The sequence below is a fragment of the Mobula birostris genome, chromosome 1 (genome assembly GCF_030028105.1).
Source record: "Mobula birostris isolate sMobBir1 chromosome 1, sMobBir1.hap1, whole genome shotgun sequence".
NCBI lineage: Eukaryota > Metazoa > Chordata > Chondrichthyes > Myliobatiformes > Myliobatidae > Mobula > Mobula birostris.
This window is the reverse complement of record NC_092370.1, coordinates 5059817-5078876: the sequence shown is the minus strand read 5'-3', so window position 1 is coordinate 5078876 and position 19060 is coordinate 5059817. Positions and strand designations below refer to the sequence as shown.

The following is a 19060-nucleotide window of genomic DNA, read 5'->3' as shown; positions in this document are numbered from 1 at the left end:
CTTGTCCCATTACACTGAGCATTGGCTGTGTGCTTAGCCCGCTGCTGTTCACACTGCGGATGCTCGAACGTGTCACAGGATCCATCTCAAGCCATGTCATCATGTTTGTGGGTGACACAACAGTGGCTTCCCTTATCAAGAACGATGACGAGACGGAGTTTAGAGAGTAAGTGGAGCGGCTGGTGGATTGGGTTCTGTTTTCTAAATGGGAGAAAATCCAAAAATCTGAAATGCAAAGGGACTTGGTCCTTGAGCAGAACAACCTAAAGGTTAATTTGCAGGTTGAGTTGTTGGTGAAGAAGGCAAATGCAATGTTAGCATCCTTTTCAAGAGGTCTAGAATAAAGAGCAGGGATGTGATGCTGCTTTATAAGGCACTGGTGATACCTCACCTTGAGTATTGTGAACAGTCTTGGGCGCCTCATCTCAGAAAAGATGTGCTGGCATTGGAGAGGGTTCAGAGGAGGTTCACAAGGATGATTCAAGTTCCTGAGTGTCAGCATCCCTGCTATTATATTCCATACCTCTAGAAATGAATGGCAACATTGCATTCACCTTCTTTGCAACCGACTCAACCTGGAGGTTAACCTTTCGGGTATCTTGCACAAGGACTCCCAAGTCCCTTTGCATATCTGCATTTTGAATTCTCTCCCCATCTGAATAATAGTCTGCCCGTTTATTTCTTCCACTGAAGTGCATGACCATACACTTTCCAAAATTGTATTTCATTTGCCGCTTCTTTGCCCATTCCCCTGAACTATCGAAGTCTCTCTGCAGGCTCTCTGTTTCCTCAACACTACCCGCTCTTCCACCTATCTTTGTATCATCGGTAAATTTAACTACAAATCCATTAATACTGTAGTCCAAATCATTGACGTACATCGTAAAAAGCAACAGTCCCAACACCAACCCCTGTGGAACTCCACTGGTAACCAGCAGCCAGCCAGAATAGGATCCTTTTATTCCCACTCTCTGTTTTCTGCCAATCAACCAATGCTCCTAGTAACTACCCTGTAATTCTATAGGCTCTTTTCTTGCTAAGCAGCCTCATGTATGGCACCTTGTCAAAGGCCTTCTGAAAATCTTCACCAGGATTTCATTCTTATTGAGATGTATGTTAGTTTAATAGTTTTTAATTTTTTCTAATTAATTTTGTCTTACTGTTGAGTTCAGAATAATTTTACTAATGAAACAATGATTACAGTAGTTTCAAATGTTCTCAAAATTATTTTGACTTACTCTTGAACACTTTTACTAATTAACCAGCTTTTATATTAGGGGTGAAATGATAGAGACAAGGAAGAGAAGAAAACAGAAATGTCTGGAAGATCATACCAGTCAAGGGGAGGCAAGGCCCGAAGCTTCATCAATAGATACAGGCCCAGAGGAATGTGCTGTAAAAGATGAGCATGAACAAGAGCAAACCCCTGCAGGAGGTATTCCCCCTAGGGATGAAGAAGAAATTACACTGAAAGACGGAAATGATGCCAGGGGCAATGATACGAAAAGCAAGCGTAAGCATTTTTACTTCCTCTTGCTTTTGTTACACTGTGGTTTTGAGATTCGTTATTACTTCAGTAACAGAGTGACACCACGTTCACATTCAGATTCAGGTCTACATCAGAACATATCAGATGACACAGGAATAGAATTAGACCATTTGGTCCATTGACTCTGCTCCGCCATTCCATCATGGTTGATTAATTTTCCGTCTCAACCCCATTCTCCTGCTTTCTCCCTGAAACCTTTAACACCCTGACTGATAAAGAACCTATCAACCTCTGCTTTAAATATATTCAATTACTTGGTCTCCACAACCATCTGTGACAATGAATTCCATAGATTCACCACCTTTTGGCTAAAGAAATCCCTTCACATCCTCTCCCTTTCCACTTTGTCTAGACCTTTCAAAATTTGTTTGGTATCAGTGAGATCCCCCCCCCCCCCATGCTTCTAATTTTCAGTGAGTACACCAATAGACTCACTTTCAAGAACTCTTAATCTCATGTTTTTGATATTTATTGTTTACTTGTTTATTTTTATTTATTTTTGTATTTGCACAGTTTATTCTCTTTTGCGTACCGGTTGAACTCCCAAGTTGATGTGGTTTTTCATTGATTCTATTACAAATTTATTGAGTATGCCCGTAAGAAAATGAATCTCAGGGTTGCATATAATGACATAAATGTACTTTAATAATAAATTTACTTTGAACTTTGAACCTGTACTCCAGAGCCAAGGTCACTCTGTAGATGAGCAGTAGTGTGAAGACAGTGCGGGTATGTTGATGGGATATTTTCCAAGTTGTTGACGGTTTGAGAGGTTGGACTTTGCACTCATTTCACAAGCCAAAGGCTCTTTACCAATTTGCCCCCTTCAGTATGGACCACTGATGATTCCTGAACACTAGGGACCACCTCCTATGTCCCAAAGCCAGATCTCAGCATCAGCAAACCATTGGCCATCAGTGCACCAGTATATCCTTTAGCCATCTGAGGTAAAAGATTCTGTTTGAAGATCTTAACCTCAGTCCTGACATGAAAGTCACGGTCAATCGGGAAGCAGTGATCCCTGTCCTGTCTTCTGCTTCTGATACTCACGATCTCAATATGTCTCCATAGAGACATGACACCTCTTTATGTCACCATCATCATTATCTGCCATGTTGTAAGATGTGAGTGATCATGGCCTTTGACCATGATTGTTTCCTGGTAAATTTTTCGACGGAAGTGGTTTGCCATTGCCTTCTGGGCAGTGTCTTTACAAGATGGGTGACCCCTGCCATTATCAAACCTCTTCAGAGCTTGTCTGCCTGCATCAGTGGTCGCATAACCAGGACTTATGATATGCACCAGCTGCTCATATGACCATCCACCACTTGTTCTCATCGCATCATGTGACCCTGACTGGGGGTTGAGCAGGTGCTAGACCTTGCCCAGGGTTACCTGCAAGCTGGCAGAGGGATGCCTTCCTTTGGTAGAGATGTATCTCCACCCCACCATTCATCTTAATGTCATACCCGGCCTTAAATCTTTGCTCTGCAAATCATGTTCAACCCACCACACCCCCCCGACCAACCACCACGACTTTATCACTTCCTGTTAGTCATCTTATGTACAGACATTCCCGTAGCTTGCGTTACTTTATGGTCATGCAATCAATGTATATAAGCTTTCTTCTGTACTTATATTTATTGAATTTTTTAAAAATTATTGTGTTCTTTTATCTGATTGGTTTTTTTGTGCTGCATCAGATCCAGAATAACAATTATTTCATTCTCCTTTACATTTGTGTACTGAAAATAACATTAAACTTGAATTACTGTTGCAAACTCACATCAACTGTTGCAAAAAAACCACATTAAATTGTAGTCTATATCACCGTAAGATATAGGAGCAGAATTAGGCCATTTGGCCCATCGAGTCTGCTCCATCATTTCATCATGGCTGATTCATTTTTCCTCTCAGCCCCAATCCCCTGACTTCTTTCAAATGACTTAATTTCATTTTTTAAACCAACAGAGCCACGCCACCTCCTCTGCTTCCTGCCCATCCTTCTGATACAATGTGTATCCTTGGACATTAAGCTCTTCTTCAGCCATGATTCAGAGAGACCCGCAATATCATACATGCCAATCTGTAACTGTGCTGCGAGTTGATCTGTCTTATTCCATGTATAGCGCACACCCAAATATAACACCTCCACTCCTGTATTCACAATTTGTCCACCTTGTACATTGCAGCTCATCTGGATGACTGCGATTTTGCCCTATCATTAGTCTCTGCTTGCTAGGAGTCTCACTGCACATTGCTTCTGTTTGTTAAAGCCAACTACTTCATCTTCTGCACTATCACTCTGGTTTCCCTCTCCCTGCCAATTTAGTTTAAACCCTCCCGAACAAGTCTAGCCAACCTACCCACAAGGATATTGGTTCCCCTCGGGTTCAGGTGTAACTTGTCCCTTTTGTACAAGTCACACTTTCCCCAGTGATCCATAAATCTGAACCCCTGCCCCCTGCACCAGTTCCTCAGCCACACATTCACCTGCCAGATCATCCTATTCTTATCCTTACTGCCATGTGGCACAGGCAGCAATCTAGTGATTACTACCCTGGAGGTCCTGTTTCTCAGCTTTCTGTCTAGCTCCCTGGAATCTCTCTTCAGGACCTTTTCACCTTGTCTGCCTATGTCATTGGTGCCAATATGTACCCAGACTTGTGACTGCTCACCCTCATCTTGAGAATGCCACGGACATGATCCAAGACATTCTGATCCTGGCACCAGGGAGGCAACATACCATCTAGGTGTCTATTGTGCCCACAGAGCCTCGTCTCTGTTCCTCTGACTAGGCAATCATCTATCACCAGTGCAGTCCTCTTCACCTCTCTGCCCTTCTGAACACCGCATCAGGCTCAGTGCCAGATACTGGGTCACTGAGGCTCCCCCAGGTACGTTGCCCCCTCAATAGTATCTGAAGTTGTATACTTATTATAAAGGGAACGGCTACACGTATGCTGTGCATTCCCCCTCTTTCTCCTGACAGTCACCCAGTTACCTGTCTCCTGCAACCCAGGGGTGACTACCTCCCTGTAGCTCCTGTCTATCACCTCTCATTCTCCCATATGAGTCGAAGGTCATCAAACTGCAGCTCCAGTTCCTTAATACATTCTGTCAGGAGCTGCAACTCAATGCACCTGAAGATGTGTTTATCTAGGATACTGGAGATCTCCCAGACTTCCCACATCCCACACACTGCTCCGGCGCCAATTTCCCCCGGGATCAATAAAGTATGACTATGGCTATGACTCACTAAACTACTGAAACTGAACAAGTAAGAACAGAAAGGGAGTAACTTACAAGACCATGTACCTCACCCAAGTTTGATGAGCCAAAGCCACTGGAAAGACAGGCCCACTCAGAACAGTGGCCACTCTGCTTGCACTTGAGTTATTTTTATTCGCCCTTTCTAATGAATCCCTTTTCTGATTGGTCTCTCCTCAACTCAGACGAACTGCCGCGAAGCTCTGCCTTTAAAATCTCCATCGCCTGATTTTAAAAGTAGCTCTTTTAATGTACCCCTGGCGTGGATTGTCCAACTCATAGTAGTCAATCCCCAAGTATTGCTTTCTAGATAAAATCCCACCCTGTAATCTTTTGTGATTCTGTTACCCCAAAAAGATGGTAATTGTTTTTGGAAGGTATTATTTCTGCACTGGGATATACTTGTAAACAAAATCCTCTTACCAATGCTGACCCTTTTCCCACCACCCATCCATTTGATCTTTTCTATCTTTTTTTAAAATAAAGTGGTATTGATTTAAGTTACTTTGCTGGTTAATATAATCAATTATATGTCTGCAGTTCAAGGAAAAATTGTGGAAGGCCCCTATTTTAACTTATTAATAATAAGCATTATTTTAATATTGAAGCTTTGGGTTTCATTTAACCAGCACATCATAAGAACCTAGCACATTGCCACACAGTACAGACCCTTCAGCTCAGGAACTACTCTGAGATTAATCTTATGGTTTCTAACCTTCCCCTTCTGCATGGGCCTCCATTTTTCTATCATCTATTTGCATATCAATGAGTTTCCTAAACGTCCCTAATGAATCTGCCTCCCACCACCCCACCAGCAGGGTGTTCCACACACCCACCACTCCCTGACATCTTAAAAAATAATTACCTCTGTCATCACCCCCCCCCCCACACCATACATTCTCCCATTCACCTTAAAGTTATGATCCTTGTATTAGCCATTTCCGTACTGAGAAAAAGTACCTGGCTGTCCACTCAGTCTATAACAGGAGAAAGTCTGCAGATGCTGAAAATCTAAAGCAACACACACAAAGTGCTGGAGGAACTCAGCAGGTCAGGCATCGTCTATGGAAATGAATAAAAAGTTGATGTTTTGGGCTGAGACCCTTCTTCAGGACTGGAAAGGAGGGGGAATATGCCAGAATAAAAAGTTGGGGGGGGCGGGGGAAGGAGGATAACTAGAAGGTGATAGTTAGGCCGTGTGAGTGGGAAAGATAATGGGCTGGAGAGGAATGAATCTGATAGGAGAGGAGAGTGGATCATAGGAGAAAGGGAAAGAGGAGGGACATCGAGGGAGGTGATAGTCTGGTGAGGAGAGGTAAGAGGCCAGAGTGGGAATAGAAGAAGAGGGGAGGGAAAAGGAGAAGTCGATAATCATGCCGTTAGGTTGGAAGCTACCAAGATGGAATGTAATGCATTGCTCCTCCACTCTGAGGGTGGCTTCATCGTGGCACAGGAGGATCAATGGACTTGCGTGTCGGAAAGGGAATTAAAATGTTTGCCATCTCTTATCATCTTGTACACCTCTGTTAAGTGCTTTTTTGGTGCAGTCGGTAGTGCGTCAGTCTCATATAGCCTGGAAGAAATCTATTCATGAGGTAAACTTGCCACTATAGAACTGAACTGCGCAGAGGCAGACTATGGTTCTATAAAGAATTGCCGTGTGAGGCTTTTGTCGGGCTGAAGTCAGCGAGAGGAATGGCTCGTTTGTGCCTTGGTGTGAAGTTTAAAAAGAGCTCAGAAGCTTTCAGCTTTCTTTCAGCAGGCTGAAATCAGCACAAGGCCAGTAAAAAGAAAGGAGATATAGAGCGAGTGGCTATTGGTCTGGCTTTGGCTCAGCAGGCTTGGGCGACAACAGGCAGAGGTTTTAAGTAAGAAATAAAATTTCTAGTAAGATTCTGTTTTCTGTTAGTACATAGCTGGTGAGCTGAGAAAGGATCTAGGGGTTAGTGATGTATTTCTTGTGAGAGATGTAGGAACTTTGGGAGACCTCCAGTCTCCCTGATAAGTACATCTGCATGAGGTGCATCAAGCTGCGGCTCCTTAGGGACCAGTGTTAAGGGACTGGAGCAGCAGCTGGATGACCTTTGGCTCGTATGAGAAACTGTGGAGATGATATACAGGAACTACAGGGAGGTAGTCATCCCCAAGTTGCAGGAGGCAGGTACCTGGATGACTGTCAGGAGAAGGAAAGGGAATAGGCAGCTAGTGCAGAGTAGACCTGTGGCTGTTCATACACTTTGGATAACGCTGGGGGGAACAACCCACCGGGGGAAGCCCCAGCGACCAGGTCTCTGGCGCTGATTCTGGCTTTGTGGCTCAGGAGGAAAGGGAGGAGAAGAGGGGTGCAGTGGTGAGAGTGCATTCCATAGTTAGAAGAGCAGGTGGCAGATAGACAGGAAAGGAACACCTGGATGGTATGTTGTCTTCCGGGTGCCAGACTCCGGGATGTCTCGGATCGGGTCCGCGGCATTCTAAAGGTGGAGGGTGAACAGCCAGAAATCATGATGGGTATTAATGTCTATGACGTTGACGGGAAAAGGGGGGAGATCCTGAAGAGAGATTATAGGGATTTGGGTAGAAAGCTTAAAAGCTGGACCTCCAGGGTAGCAATCTCTGGATTGCTGCCTGTGCCACAGTCAGTGAGGGTAAGAACAGGAAGATTGGCAGATGAATGTGTGGATTAGATTTCTGGATCATTGGGGTCTTTTCTGGGGAAGATATGACCTGTACAAATGGGACAGGTTACACTTGAACCCAAGGGGGTCCAATATCCTGTGTGCAGGTTTGGTAGAACTGTTGGGAAGGGTTTAAACTGATTTGGCAAGGGGATGGGAACCAGCTGAGGGTGGAGTAGCTGGTGTATACCTAGACGCATTGTGTAGTGTGGCACAGGCAGATGATAAGGCCAAATTGCAGTTAGTGGGTAACGAGGGGCCAGAATCAACAAGGGTGATGAACACAAGACGGAATGTGTTTATTTGATTGGACTCAGTATACGGAATAAGGTTGATGATCTTGTGTAGTTAGAGATTGGCTGGTATGATTTTGAGTCATGACTGAAAAAAGATCATAGTCAATAGAATCCAAGAATATACATTGTATCGAAAGGACAGGCAGGTAGGCAGAGGGTGTGGCTGGCTCTGTTGGCTTTAAAAAAAATGAAATCAACCCCTTGGCAAAAGTGACATAGGATCGGAAGATGTAGAATACTTGTGGTTGGAGTTTAGAAACTGCAAGGGTAAAGAGACCCTGAAGGGAGTTATATATAGGCCTCAGAACAGTAGCCAGAATGTGGGCTACAAATTACAACGGGAGGTAGAATAGGTGTGTAAAAAGGACAAAGTTATGATAATCATGGGCGATTTCAATATGCAGGTAGATTTGGGAAAATCCAGTAAGTGCTAGATCCCAAGAGAAGGAATTTGTAGAATTCCTATGTGATGGTTTTTTTTAGAGCAGCTTGTAGTTGAGCCCTCAAGGGAACGGGCAGTTCTGTATTGGGTTAATCTAATGACCCAGGTTTGATTCGGAAGTTTAAGGTAAAGAAACCCTTAAGAGGCAGTGATCATAATACGATAGAATTTACTCTGCAGTTTGAGGAAGCGAAGCTAAAAACAAATGTGTGTGTATTACAGTGGAATTACAGAGGTGTGGGAGAGGAGTTGGCCAGAATTGGGAGGTTATCTGGCAGCATACATCAAAGTTGCTGGTGAACGCAGCAGGCCAGGCAGCATCTCTAGGGAGAGGTACAGTCGACGTTTCAGGCCGAGACCCTTCATCAGTGTCCTGACGAAGGGTCTCGGTCTGAAACGTCCAGTCCTGACGAAGGGTCTCGGCCTGAAACGTTGACTGTACCTCTCCCTAGAGATGCTGCCTGGCCTGCTGCGTTCACCAGCAACTTTGATGTGTGTTGCTTGAATTTCCCGCATCTGCAGAATTCCTCTTGCTGAGGTAATCTAGCAGGTTGAGTTAGTGGTAAGGATGGAAAATGCAATGTTAGCATTCATTTCGACAGGAGTAGGATACAAGAGCAAGAATGTAACAGCGAGGCTTTATAAGGCATTGGTCAGATTGCACTTGGAGTATTGAAAGTAGTTTTGCACACTTTGGCATTGAAGAAGGTCCGGAGGAGATTTACAAGAATTATTCTGGAAATGGAATGGTAAACCTGAGGCGTGTTGGCTCTGGGCCTGGGCATACTCAAGTTTGGATGAATAGGTTGGGGAATCTCACTGAAAACTATCAAATATTGAGAGGCGTAGCATGGCCTCAGAATTGAAGGATGTTCATTTAGAACAAAGATGAGAAAACATTTCCTTAGCCAGAGGGTGGTGGATCTGTGAAATTTATTGCCACAAACAGCTATGGAGGTCAAGTCTTTGGGTATATTTAAAGTGGAGGTTGATATGTTCTTGATTAATCAGGGGATCTGAGGTTACAGGGAGAAGGCAGGAGACTGGGATTGAGAGGGTTAATAAATCAGCCATAATAGAATGGCGGAGCAGACTCGATAGGCCAAATGGCCTAAATCTGCTTCTCTGTCTTAGGGTCTTATTGTGATCCTACATATTTATAACACAGAATTATAATTTTAAGGTTAACTTGTAAATAGTGAGTTTATTAACAAGTCTAAAGTGCACTTGCTTTTTCAACCCTTGGAGGATGAAAAGGCTTAATTAATTGATAAATTTAATTACATTGATTCCATTGTTAATTATTTCATATATTTATGCAAAAGTATGTATCCAGTGTGTGAGATATTTATGAATTCATATTAGTCCAAGAGTTAATTACTTGTTCTTAAATTGTTTTGCAGCAGCCCTTCATCAGTGGGCAAAGGTTTTCTTTGGCAGCTGGGCAGCCATTGCGAGCGGAATGTTGTACGCTGTGTACCTTTCTACATTTCATGAAAGAAAATTCTGGTTTTCCAGCAGACAGGTGAGATTATGTGTAAAATTTGATGTTTGCTTAGTATGCTGTTTAGAATAATGTCATATTTCTTCTTCCTGATCCTTTCCTGAAGATGATCACGGAATAGTACAGAGCAGGCCCTTCGGCCCACATTGTTGTGCTGACCCTTTAATCTACTCTAAGATCAATTAACCCTTCCTTCCTACATAACCCAACATTTTTCTACCATCCATGTGTCTACCTAAGAGTTTCTTAAATGTCCCTCGTGCATCTGCCTTAACCGCAACACCTGGCAGGGTGTTCCATGCACTCACCACTCTCTGTGTAAGAAAGTTATGTCTGGCATCCCCCTCTTATTTTATAAGGCTATTGAATAGTTCCCTAGTATGATAACACAGAACATAACAGCACAGTACATACAGGCCCTTCAATCTCTTTCTAATGATTTGATTTCATTTTTTTTTTAAGCCAACAGAGCAATGCCCTTCCCTCTGCCTTCCTGCTTGTTCTTTCAATACAATGTGTATCCTTGGACAATAAGCTCCCAGCTATAATCTTTCAGCCACAATTCAGTAATGCCTACATCATACCTGCCAAACCGCAACTGTGCTACAAGTTCATCTACCTTATTCTATTACTTATTTACCAGGATGCTGCCTGGATTAGAGAGAATGCCTTTTGAGGATAGGTTGAGTGAGCTAGGGCTTTTCTCTTTGGAGTGAAGGAGGACGAGAGGTGACTTGATAGAGGTGTCCAAGATGATAAGAGGCATCGATTGAAAGGGGCATAATTTTGAGATATCAGGAGGAGAGTATCGGCGGAGGGGGGGGGGTTGTTTTCCCTCACACAGGGTGGGTGCGCAGAATGTGCTGCCAGGGTGGTGATAGAGGCAAATAGATAGAGGCATTTAACATGGATAATAGAAAAATGGGGATCTGTGTAGGAGCGAAGGAGCTGATTGATTTTGGAGTGGGTTAAAAGGTCAGCACAACATCATGGATTGAAGAGCTTAATGTCCAAGGATACACATTCTATTGAAAGGACAAGCAGGAAGGCAGAGGGAAGGGCATTGCTCTGTTGGTTTAAAAAAAATGAAATCAAATCATTAGAAAGAGATGACATAGGATTGGAAGGTGGTAAGTCATTGTGGATACAGCTAAGGAACTGCATGGGTAAAAAGACCCTGATGGGAGTTAAATGCAGACCCCCAAACAGTAGTAAGGATGTGGCCTACAAATTACAATGGGAGATGGAAAATGCATGCCAAAAGGGCAATTTTACAATAGTCATGGGGGAGCTTCAATATGCAGATAGATTGGAAAAATCAGGCTGGTGCTGGATTCCAGGAGGGGTGTTTTTAGATTGCTGACGAGATGGCTTTTTAAAGCAGCTAGTGTTTGAGCCCACTAGAGAATCAGCTAGTCTGGACTGGGTGTTCTGCAATGAACCGGTTTGATTAGAGAGCTTAAGGTAATAGAACCCTTAGGGAAAGTGATCAAAGTATGATCGAATTCACCCTGAAATTTGAGGAGGAGAAGCTAAAGTCAGATGCTTCACTGTTAAAGTGGAGTAAAGGGAATTACAGAGGCATGAGAGAAGATTTGGCCAGAATTGATTGGAAAAGAACACTGCCAGGGATGACAGCAGAGCAGAAATGGCTGGAATTTCTGGAAGCAATTCAGAAGGCACACGACATATACAGGTTACCCCCACCATCCGAAGGTAGAGCGTTCCTATGAAACGGTTTGTAAGCCGGAATGTTGTAAAGCGAAGAAGCAATTACCATTTATTTATATGGGAAAATTTTGTGAGCGTTCGTAGACCCAAAAATAACCTACCAAATCATGCCAAGTAACACATAAAACCTAAAATAACAGTAACATATAGTAAAAGCAGGAATGATATGATAAATATACAGCCTATATAAAGTAGAAATACTTCTCCACAATCGTTGCCTGCACTGTCCACCGTGGCAAAAATCTCACACAAGCGCCATCGGCAAAAACACTCTCCAGTAACCTTTAGGCTATGAAGCTGCCAAATCATACCAAATAACACGTAAAAATACACAGCCTATATAAAGTAGAAATAATGTATGTACAGTGTAGTATCACTTACTGGAATTGGGAAGACAGCGAGCACGCTGATGATGGTGTGTTAGGCTGAGTCGTTGCAGGTTGGGGTGGTGCAGTGGCCCCCACCCTCCGGGTGGCGAACAGATACCAATCCACGTAGCATGCAGCGGTACAGTGGTAGCCGGGAGGCGCACAGCACATCTTTAAGAAAAAAGCCAAAATAAATATGCTAATTAATTAGATGCCGCCCGACACGTAATTGTCGGCCCAGATCAGAGACGACGCAATCACCAATCGCTTCTGATCTGGGCCGACATTTACGTGCTAGGGGGCAGCTAATTAATTAGCTTGTTTATTTCAGCTTTTTTCTTAAAGATGTGCTGTGTGCCTCCCGGCTACAGCTGCATTCTCCGCGAATCGGTATCTGTCCGCGGCCTGGGTGTTGGGGTGGTGGGACACTGAGGTGTCATCTCATCATTGTCTGTTTCCATTAGGGCAGGCAGCTCATCTTCTCCTATGACTGCCCACCTCAATGTCGAAGGCCGAGGTTCGTCGTCTGCTGTGGCTAATGTGGAAGGCTTGCTTGACTGCTGAGCCTCGCGCATTTTTAGATCATACAGTTCTTTGTAAGCACTCAAACCATCTTGCAAATATGCCCTAAACCAACGTATCCTTTCAAAATTAAAGTCATACTTTATCATTGCAGCGAAAATCTCACGCAGTTGCTTCATGTTCAGTTCGCTACTGCATTCGGTTTCGATTGATATCCTTTCCTCTTCCAATTGCATCAGCTCTTCACCTATCAGTTCTTGGTTATGGGATGCCAAAACCTCTTCAGCATCATCTTCGTCAACTTCCACAAGCCAAACTCGCTTTGTCCTTACTTCGTTCACCATGATCGAAATGCTTAATTATGTCTAGTTAAGTGTAACACCCTTACAAGCTCGTTTAGGCTTTTCCGATACCTTAGAACTCATCTTGCTAATGGCTGCTCACAGGCATGTGTTTAAGCAATGCCGGCTAGAATGCAGTTCCAAATCCCGGGGTAGAGCTGCTGCTTGGGGCGCACACTGCTTTTTTTGCGTGCTGATTTTTTATCGGGCACTGCTTTTCCCCGTGCGCTGCCTTTTTTCGTAACAGTGAAAACACCTGCTGTTAGTGAAAACAGGGAACTAATGTAAGTCTTTTGTATCAGTGAGGTTTCGTAAAGCGAACGTTTGAAAAGTGGGGGACACCTGTACATCCCAAAGAGGAAGAAGTATTCTAAAGGAAAACTGACACAACCGTGGCTAACAAGAGAAGTCAAAGCCAACAGAAAAGCCAAAGAGAGGGCATATGATAGAGCAGATATTAGTGGGAAGCTTTTAAAAACTAACAGAAGGCAACAAAAAAGTCATTAAGAAGGAAAGGATAGAATGCAAAAGTAAACTAGCCAATAATACTAAAGAGGATACCAAGAGTTTCCTCAGATACATAAAAGTGTAGAAGAGAGGCGACAGTGGATATTGTACCACTGGAAAACAATACTGGAGAGTTAATAATGGGGGACAAACAAAATAGCAGATGAACTGTGTAAGTATTTTGCACCAATCTTCACTGTGGAAGACACTAGTAGTATGGTGGAAGTTCCAGGTGTCAGGGAGCATGAAGTGTGTGATGTTACCATTACTAGAGAGAGGGTTCTTGGGAAACTGAAAGGTCTGAAGGTAGATAAGTCACCTGGACCAGATGGGCCTCTTATCTGAGAAAGGATGTGCTGAAACTGGATTGGATTCAAAGGAGGTGGATATGGAGAGGATGTTTCCTATGGTAGGAGTGTCTAAGACCAGAGGGCTGTGCTTTTAGAATGGAGATGAGGAAGAATTTCTTTAGCCAGAGAGTGGTGATTTTGTTGAATTCTTTGCCACAGGCAGCTGTGGAGACCAAGTCTTTATGTATATTTAAGGCAGAGGTTGATAGATTCTTCACTGGTCAGAGCATGAAGGTAGATGGGGAGAAGGCAGAATATTTGGGCTGAGAGGAAAATTGGATCAGCCATGATGAAATGGTGGAGCAGACTCGATGGGCCAAATGACCTAATTCTGCTCCTCTATTGTATGGTTTTATGGTTTAAATCTCCTCTGTAGCCTCCCTAAAGACTTGCATTTGGTGGCATTTGTGGTTTTCTTGCATTGTGCTCTGGTGGGATGGGAACTGGAGAATTTCTGCAGGGTGTTGTTGATCTTGGGACCAATAAATTAAAGATTAATACATGTACTTTGAAAGAGAGTGAAATGCATCATTTGCATGAGCAAATAATAGTAGTAGTAGTCATAGTCATACTTTATTGATCCCGGGGAAATTGGTTTTCGTTACAGTTGCACCATAAATAATTAAATAGTAATAAAACCATAAATAGTTAAATAGTAATATGTAAATTATGCCAGGAAATAAGTCCAGGACCAGCCTATTGGCTCAGGGTGTCTGACCTTCCAAGGGAGGAGTTGTAAAGTTTGATGGCCACAGGCAGGAATGACTTCCTATGACGCTCTGTGTTTCATCTCGATGGAATGAGTCTCTGGCTGAATGTACTCCTGTGCCCACCCAGTACATTATGTAGTGGATGGGAGACATTGTCCAAGATGGCATGCAACTTGGACAGCATCCTCTTTTCAGACACCACCGTCAGAGAGTCCAGTTCCATCCCCACAACATCACTGGCCTTACGAATGAGTTTGTTGATTCTGTTGATGTCTGCTACCCTCAGCCTGCTGCCCCAGCACACAACAGCAAACATGATCGCATTGGCCACCACAGACTCGTAGAACATCCTCAGCATCGTCGGGCAGATGTTAAAGGACCTCAGTCTCCTCAGGAAATAGAGACTGCTCTGACCCTTCTTGTAGACAGCCTCAGTGTTCTTTGACCAGTCCAGTTTATTGTCAATTTGTATCCCCAGGTATTTGTAATCCTCCACCATGTCCACACTGACCCCCTGGATGGAAACAGGGGTCACCGGTACCTTAGCTCTCCTCAGGTCTACCACCAGCTCCTTAGTCTTTTTCACATTAAGCTGCAGATAATTCTGCTCACACCATGTGACAAAGTTTCCTACTGTAGCCCTGTACTCAGCCTCATCTGCCTTGCATCCAACTATGGCAGAGTCATCAGAAAACTTCTGAAGGTGACAAGACTCTGTGCAGTAGTTGAAGTCCGAGGTGTAAATGGTGAAGAGAAAGGGAGACAAGACAGTCCCCTGTGGAGCCCCAGTGCTGGTGATCACTCTGTCGGACACACAGTGTTGCAAGCACACGTACTGTGGTCTGCCAGTCAGGTAATCAAGAATCCATGATACCAGGAAAGCATCCAACTGCATCGCTGTCAGCTTCTCCCCCAGCAGAGCAGGGTGGATGGTGTTGAACGCACTGGAGAAGTCAAAAAACATGACCCTCACAGTGCTCACTGGCTTGTCCAGGTGGGTGTAGACACGGTTCAGCAGGTAGACGATGGCATCCTCAACTGCGTCAAATCAAATCAGCAACGATTGCAGTGGGGGTACTCTAACCCTCAGTAACCTTAATGTGTACGTCTTTGGACTGTGGGAGAAAACAGGAGAACCGGGAGGAAACTCACGCAGTCATGAGGAGGACTTACAGCTGACTGCTAGCACTGTGATAGCATTACACAACTACGTTCTACACTACTGTATTTAAAAGGAGTTATTGTTTGACCCAATTTATTCTCACTAACATGACTGAACGTTCAGTTTTGTTTCAAGCTGCTAGAGGGAAAGTGCTGTAAGCATGCTACATTCTTTATAGGTATAATTCACTGTGGGGAGTGGATTGATTGTGAGTAGTGATGGAAAAAGTTCAGATGTGCACAAATGAAGCCGTAAACAAAAGAAAACCCAAATTTCTGTCTGAAATATCAGGGCGGCACAGTAGGTTAAGAGGTTAGTTTATTGCTGTTCCTGTGCCAGCAACCTGATTTCAATTCCTGCTGCTGTCTTTCAGCCAGGTTGGATCTGCAAGAAATGTCAGCCCCCGCCACCCCCCAATTTCTCTGCTGTATCTTGTGGTGTAAGAGGCTGATTCCAGATGGTCCTGAGGGACCTTCATTCCTCCAGTAATTTTCTTCATTAACATGTGATTACATGGATGATGAGATTTTTGATGCCTTGGAGAGCTAGCTGTTAATTAATTTTTTTCATACACAAGAGATTTTGAAGGTGCTGGAAATCCAGAGTAACACATACACAATGCTGGAAGATATCAGCAGGCCAGGCAGCATCTATGGAGGGGGAATATACTTTAGCAAGGCCTTCATTAAGGTCCTTCATGGTTGGAAAAATGGGAAGAGAGAGGAGAGGGAACAGGAAGCATCAGGGAGACATTCTGTAATGATCAATGAACCAGTTGTTGGGAATCGAGGACCTTGCCTGGTGACTCGGGGCTGGTGTGGGTGCAGCCATGGCACTCCACGCCCCAGCACACTTTCTCTGCCACGTGTCTTACACCCTTCCCACGGCACACCACTCTCACTAATCCCAACATTCTTTGCTCCTGCCAGACTTACGAACTTATTGACAAATACAGTATTGTGCAAAAGTCTTTGGCACCCCAGATATATATATATATGTGTGTGTGTGTGCCTAAGACTCTTGCACAGTACTGGAAGTAATGCAAAAAGAATCTAATAATGCTGTGCAAATTTAAGATTTATTTGCTGGTGTTTGGTTATTTTATCCTTACATAATTGACACTCTCACCTTCAGGTTTCTTTCTAATTGTCGGCGTTGTTCCAGGATGTTAAACCCCTCACTGACCAACTTTACTTCTGTGCTTTTAGGATCTCGAACGAGAAATCTCTTTTCAGGCGGACAGTGGCTTATATTACTACTATTATAAGAAGATGTTGCAGGCGACATCAATCCAAGAAGGTTAGTTTAATTAATTTTACAATATGTTTTGTGTCCTGTGTGGGAAAATTCTGAAAATTGGTTGGAACAATTTGTAGTTTCTAGCAGCGTTTCTAACTCACAGCAAATACAGTTTTGTTTTTCTTCTTTTTCAGGAAATATAGCATTGCTTATGGTCAAGACTGCTTTGAAAGTTATATGTATGCATCTTTGCTTTGCCCAAGCAGTCAGGCTGAGCAACACCTCCGTCCATTCACCAAACCCAGCACCACTGCATCCTCTCCACAGATCCTCATCACTTTACACTGACACTCCACACCTCATACCCACACTGACACACTCCTCTCCACAGTCCCTCACCACCCCCTTCATCCCCCCATTCACTGTCACTGTACACTGACACTCCACATCTCATAGACACTGACACACTCCTCTTCACAGTCCCTCACCACCCCCTTCATCCCCCCAATCACTGTCACTTCACACTGACACTCCACACCTCATACCCACACTGACACACTCCTCTTCACAGTCCCTCACCACCCCCTTCATCCCCCCATTCACTGTCACTTTACACTGACACTCCACACCTCATACCCACACTGACACACTCCTCTCCACAGTCCCTCACCACCCCCTTCATCCCCCCATTCACTGTCACTTTACACTGACACTCCACACCTCATACCCACACTGACACACTCCTCTCCACAGTCCCTCACCACTCCCTTCATCCCCATTCACTGTCACTTTACACTGACACTCCACACCTCATACCCACACTGACACACTCCTCTCCACAGTCCCTCACCACCCCCTTCATCCCCCCATTCACTGTCACTACACTGACACTCCACATCTCAGAGACACTGACACACTCCTCACCACAGTCCCTCACCACCCCCTTCATCCCCCCATTCACTGTCACTTTACACTGACACTCCACACCTCATACCCACACTGACACACTCCTCTCCACAGTCCCTCACCACCCCCTTCATCCCCCCATTCACTGTCACTACACTGACACTCCACATCTCAGAGACACTGACACACTCCTCTCCACAGTCCCTCACCACTCCCTTCATCCCCATTCACTGTCACTTTACACTGACACTCCACACCTCATACCCACACTGACACACTCCTCTCCACAGTCCCTCACCACCCACTTCATCCCCCCATTCACTGTCACTACACTGACACTCCACATCTCATACCCACACTGACACACTCCTCTCCACAGTCCCTCACCACCCACTTCATCCCCCCATTCACTGTCACTTTACACTGACACTCCACACCTCATACCCACACTGACACACTCCTCTCCACAGTCCCTCACCACCCCCTTCATCCCCATTCACTGTCACTGTACACTGACACTCCACACCTCATACCCACACTGACACACTCCTCTCCACAGTCCCTCACCACTCCCTTCATCCCCCCATTCACTGTCACTGTACACTGACACTCCACACCTCATACCCACACTGACCCACTCCTCTCCACAGTCCCTCACCACCCACTTCATCCCCCCATTCACTGTCACTTTACACTGACACTCCACACCTCATACCCACACTGACACACTCCTCTCCACAGTCCCTCACCACCCCCTTCATCCCCCCATACACTTTCACTGTACACTGACACTCCACACCCCATACCCACACTGACACACTCGTCTCCACAGTCCCTCACCACCCCCTTCATCCCCCCATTCACTGTCACTACACTGACACTCCACATCTCATAGACACTGACACACTCCTCTCCACAGTTCCTCACCACCCCCTTCATCCCCCCATTCACTGTCACTTCACACTGATACTCCACACCTCATACCCACACTGACACACTCCTCTCCACAGTCCCTCACCACCCCCTTCATCCCCCCATTCACTGTCACTACACTGAGACTCCACATCTCAGAGACACTGACACACTCCTCTCCACAGTCCCTCACCACCCCCTTCATCCCCCCATTCACTGTCACGTTACATTTACCATTTACGCTCCACACCTCCTACTGACACACTCCTCTACACTGTACCTCTTCACCCGCTTTGTTCCACCAACCCCCCCCCCACCCCCATACACTGCTACGTTATGCCACCTTATTGGATCTGGAGTAAGAAAGATTTCATTCTCTTTTAAATTTGTATACTGAACAATGACAGCAAACAATCTTGAATCTTTCTTTGGGTGCTCTGATTGTAATCTGCACTCATTGGCCACTTCATTCGGTACAGGAGTGGGACCCAGTGTGGTTTTCTGCGCTGTAGTATATCCACTTCAATGTTTGACACATTGTGCATCCACAGAAACTCTTCTGCACACAATTGTTGT

The 19060-nt window shown here is 44.7% G+C and overlaps 1 protein-coding gene across 3 annotated transcripts in view; it reads left to right on the top strand.

The window, feature by feature from the left end:
* LOC140194557 (probable C-mannosyltransferase DPY19L4) overlaps positions 1–19060 on the top strand; it is a 99780-nt gene that overhangs the window by 8349 nt on the left and 72371 nt on the right. For 2 of the 3 annotated variants that reach the window (XM_072251784.1, XM_072251790.1), the window contains exons 2-4: positions 1278–1513; positions 9636–9757; positions 16636–16726. In XM_072251784.1, coding sequence (XP_072107885.1) covers positions 1285–1513; positions 9636–9757; positions 16636–16726 — 442 coding nt within the window. In that variant the 5' untranslated portion in view covers positions 1278–1284. Of the gene's footprint in view, positions 1–1037; positions 1112–1277; positions 1514–9635; positions 9758–16635; positions 16727–19060 lie in introns of those variants that run through there. The other variant, XM_072251776.1, reaches the window with a different exon arrangement.